Source organism: Austrofundulus limnaeus, unplaced genomic scaffold (assembly GCF_001266775.1).
Source record: "Austrofundulus limnaeus strain Quisiro unplaced genomic scaffold, Austrofundulus_limnaeus-1.0 Scaffold171, whole genome shotgun sequence".
Lineage (NCBI taxonomy): Eukaryota > Metazoa > Chordata > Actinopteri > Cyprinodontiformes > Rivulidae > Austrofundulus > Austrofundulus limnaeus.
The window spans coordinates 1,099,710-1,104,256 of record NW_013952573.1 but is presented as its reverse complement, the minus strand read 5'-3'; the positions used below and the strand labels follow the sequence as shown (position 1 = coordinate 1,104,256).

General features: G+C 38.9%; 1 protein-coding gene across 1 annotated transcript in view; it reads left to right on the top strand.

Moving 5' to 3' along the window:
- srpx (sushi-repeat containing protein X-linked) overlaps positions 1–4,547 on the top strand; it is a gene marked incomplete at its 3' end in the record, with an annotated part of 21,540 nt that overhangs the window by 6,790 nt on the left and 10,203 nt on the right. Inside the window, 2 exon segments of the mRNA XM_014017540.1 lie at positions 324–380; positions 2,855–3,043. Coding sequence (XP_013872994.1) covers positions 324–380; positions 2,855–3,043 — 246 coding nt within the window.

Here is a 4,547-nt window from a genome sequence, read left to right as displayed (position 1 = left end):
GTGATATTGTGGAGCCAGAATTTGATGGATAGTTGAACACTTTCCATTTGCAATAAGATGCAGCAGGGGGACTACAGAATGAATCTTTTTGCAGAAAAGGTTCATTTTTTTCCCAAACAGTTGGGGGGAAAAATCTTTAGAGATTTATTCTTTATGCATGATGTGTGCTGAAGAACTGAARCAGCCCCCTAGAGTCTAATTAATGTGAAAAGTTAAGCGAAATTTGTACGAAAAAAGCTTTCAAACATCACCCAACACGTTGGTCTTGGATGGGGCTTTTCTTCGTGTTAGTTGTTTTTCTCCTTGTCTTCTTTCACTTTCAGGGTCAGGACAGTACACCTACGGAGACGATGAGGACTGGTACTCTCGTAGATATAAAGGTGACTACACTTGGTTCACAGTCAGATATAAACTGCACACATTTRTGTAAGAATCAAGGACTCTATTATGATCTATGATGCCTCAAACACAATCTCTTTAAAACGTTTTAATGTAGATTAAACTCATTCAAGTTACGTGAATCAAGGATTATAATGCTGAAAAGTTTTGGAACAAATAACTCATCATTGCTCAAATCCTACTGTGATACAAACACATCAAAGTAGCGTTTTGGCTTTAAACTATAAGGTCAGGGAAACAGACGATTATCCTTCAGGCTAAATAAAACCCTCCCGTGTGGCTGCAGAAACTTWGCCAACACACATCCATGCAGCAAGTCGGGGCAAAGGAGGCTGACTGRGTGATGAATACTCCTTTTTATTCCAACCCAGCCTAACGTTGGCCTGAGCTTGTGTGTACTCTCTTCTCTCCAAATGTGCAGATAAGTGTCGGTTTGGAGCCAGCAAGAAATAAAGAGCAGATCTTGATTTCACTGAGTTGAAATCAGAAACTTGTGGCCCCACAAACTTGGCGTCATACGAGGAGTATTTACATAAGCCTTGTAGAGACTGGCAAGGATCCACCGTGCAGGGGGACAAGTTAAAATAAACTGCAGTGCAGCGCATCCTGAAGGATTAGTTCAACTTTTTGTGAAAGTTTGGTTTTCTGCTGTCTTTCTGAGAGTCTAATGAAAAGATTTAAAGCTTAGCCACGTTAATCTGGATATTAAAAACAGACATGTTCTGCTCTCACACTCACTCAGAGTTAGAAGAATAGAATAGAATAGAATAGAATAGCCTTCATTGTTGAAGTATTTTTGAATTGAATTGAATTAAATTCATAAAACAATATACTACTATGCAACAATAGCAATAGTAGTAATAATAATAGCATAAAATTTTAGGGAAAAATACCTTCTGAAATGTAAATAAAAAGAAAGAACTAATCTTTGTCTACACTACTCCTGATATTTAARTAAACAAATAATTTTATGTATTTTCTGTCCACAGAAACACATCTCAAACTAAGCTGTAAAAAGTGCTTAGTTAGGAAAGAATAAAACAAAAAAGTTTTTCTTGAATGGTAGGCTTTAAACATAAAGTCATAAAACTGTAACAATATCTTTAATAATGTGGATGGGACCTCTGTCTGTGGTGTATCCATGTAGACAGCAAATTTGGAACTTTTCTGAAACAATGATGTATTTGCTCCAACATACAGTAATTCTTTAACACGGATCAATTATCTCTCATTAAATTAACATTTATCCCTTGTTATTCATTCAAATGAATGTGCGGTTCTTAGAGACAAAGGTTAACATTTTAGTTGATCAATCTAATGAACTTTTGTTTTGATAATGGTTAATTTCTATAAGACAGACAGCGATCTACAGCAGGTTGTCAAACTCATTTTCACTGAAGTCAGTCATAATTAACTTCAGTTTAACTTTAATTAAACACCAAATGCCACGTTCCTCATCTCTTCGCTATGTCTGAGCACCACTAACAATCATGAGCTCTACGTAGTATTTCATGCATAGTAACAGTGTTTTAACGCATCCTCTTTTAACCACAGAAAGCACTGTGTATAACTGATTAAATATGAAACAATTAACACAGAAATATCATTAAAAGTCAGAGTTTTACTCACAGTTGAGTTGTGGTGAATAGCGGTCATCTTGAATTCTGAACCCACTTTAGGACAGGGAATTTCCACTAGAGGGCTGTTCCAGATTGAATTTATGACTTGTTAGTGGGAAATCCCCYCGTTCCAGTACAAGTGGGCTGCAGSAAAGGCAGARGGTGAAAATGCAGAAAAATGAAGATTTCATACAATTACTTTTGAACTATGTGCACCTCCACTTAATGGTGGGATGTCATTTTGTGGGTAAAATAATTGACATGCTTTATAATGTTGTTTATGGTGACTTTAAATCAGAATACACTCATTTTAAGACATTAATACATCTTTGAAGCTCACACAGGCCACATAAAATACCATGGTGGGCCACATTTGGACCACGGGTCTTGAGTTTGACACACATGAGCTAAAGGATAGTATTAAGAGAAAACACACAAKTCTGCAGTGTTATATTAGTAACAAAGCGTTTTGCTTTTAACATAAAACTTTTACTACTTTAGTGATGTTCTTTAACACTGACACCAAATGCTCCCCACACATCATGTCTTTCCTTTGAGTCAAACCAGCCTCTTTTTGCCTCTCCTGGGACGATTTTSGAAGACTGGAGGTCACAGAGAAGGTAATGAGAAACCCACCGTATCTGCCTTTACTCAAGGTGATGGTGGGTTTTAACATTTTCACTCTAGTAAATAGAAGAAAAACCCTCTCTAAGCTTTTGTAGGCTTCAGGTAAGTGTTTGAGTCTCTCCCACTCCAAGGCCAAATCATGACACATCTGATGTAGCTGTCGATCCTTTGAGTAAAAGCTTCAGTGCTGTTCTTCCTTTTACTTTCAGGAACCCCGTGGTGCGCACCCATTAAGCTGAAGCACGGCGACGTGAGCTGTCGCACTCCCAGAGGGGAGCACTACAAGAATGCGATGGGAACTCGTTGTAAAATCCGGTGTAAACAGGGATATGAGTCCCAGAACTCCGAGGTGGTGTGCATGGCGAGCAGACACTGGTCTTCTAACTATGCTTGCAGAGGTGAGAAAGCTAAAGCATGCTGGATGAACCTGCCCTTCCTTTAACTCCAACCAAATTTTAAAATAASCCAAAACCTTCATGTAACTTTTGCCAAAATGGCAGAACAGCTCATCGCTGTGCGCTAAATGTTGCTGGACGGACTCGCAGTTAGAATTTTTCAGTATTACTCTGACTTGTTGAATTCGTTCGCAGAGATCAGCACAGTCATCATAAGCTGAATCAGCTGTCTTATTTTAACTGTGATGTGGCAAATGACGAGGCTGCCAGTTCGCACTCYTTGAATGTGAGACTTTCTCAATTGAGCCTCTTGGCATGTTGCTGTCACACCACACGTTTCTCTAGCAGTGTAGCAAATTTATGACTGAAAATGTTGGAGCGTGAGGAGAGGAGGCTGACAGCACACAAACAGACACTGCAGGAGAGATTTACCKCCTCTGGGTAAAGGTTTTAGCCTCAGAGCTTATGGAACAAAAAAGACATGAAATTATCATGTTGGCTGGCTTAGATTTTAAAATTAGGATTAAGATCMTTGCCTGTATAATGTGACAGGCACATCAAACTTTGGTGCCATTTAGTAAAGCAAAAGTAAAGCATGTTGTCATATCAAAAAGTCTTCTCTCAGAAGTCAGAATTCAAATAATTTGCACGATCCAAATTAGAGATATGTAAACCTACAGGGAATAAAATCTCAAATACATTATATTTTGTTTTGACAAAGTTTTTCTATACTATGAACCTCTATAGGCCCTTAGGGCTCTACAATCTGATGTTTGTTGTTTAAATGATTCCACAGAAAGGTGCAGGGAGAAGTCATCCATCAAAATAATTGCCTCAGGAAGCCAGGAGGGAGGATTTTCCTTGAAGACGTTGGTGTTGCTTTAGTTGTACATCCTAAAGGGGGCAGAAGTGAACATAGAGGAGCTTTTGAGCTTAATAAAATGCTGAGTGGAGTGAATGATGTTATCAGAAAATATAATTTTTTTAGGGGTTACAGAAAGAGCAGAACAGAGCACAGTGAAGGGAATGCTGGAAGGTGGAGAGAGAGTGACTTTCAGGAAGTTTTTAAGAAGTACCGCTTAGTCCACTTAAAATAATAAAAAGCTAGAAGCACCCGGAGAGTGCAAACCTCCGCCAAGACCAATTTTCCCCATCCTGTAATAGAGTTAATGCGCAAAAGCAGAGATGGAAACACGTTTGCCGAACAAGTTCTGACGTAGCGAACATTTAAGCAGCAGTATGCACAGGATTTCTTCTCAGTGGAGTCCAATGTGGAGAAAAAATAAGTCAGACTCATCACTCGACGTTATTCATCGTCAAACTGGTGTGGGATTAAGCTCCTAAGTTTTCATCAGTCACATTTCACCATGTAAAACATCTGTTTTATCCCCTTGTGTGAGTTTGTAACGGTTTGACTCTCTTTATAAAGTGCTTCCTGGCTCCCCCGTCTCCAAACTTTGAGGCCCGGCAGTTCTCTGTTTACAAGCCTAGAAGCGAGAAACTGTTC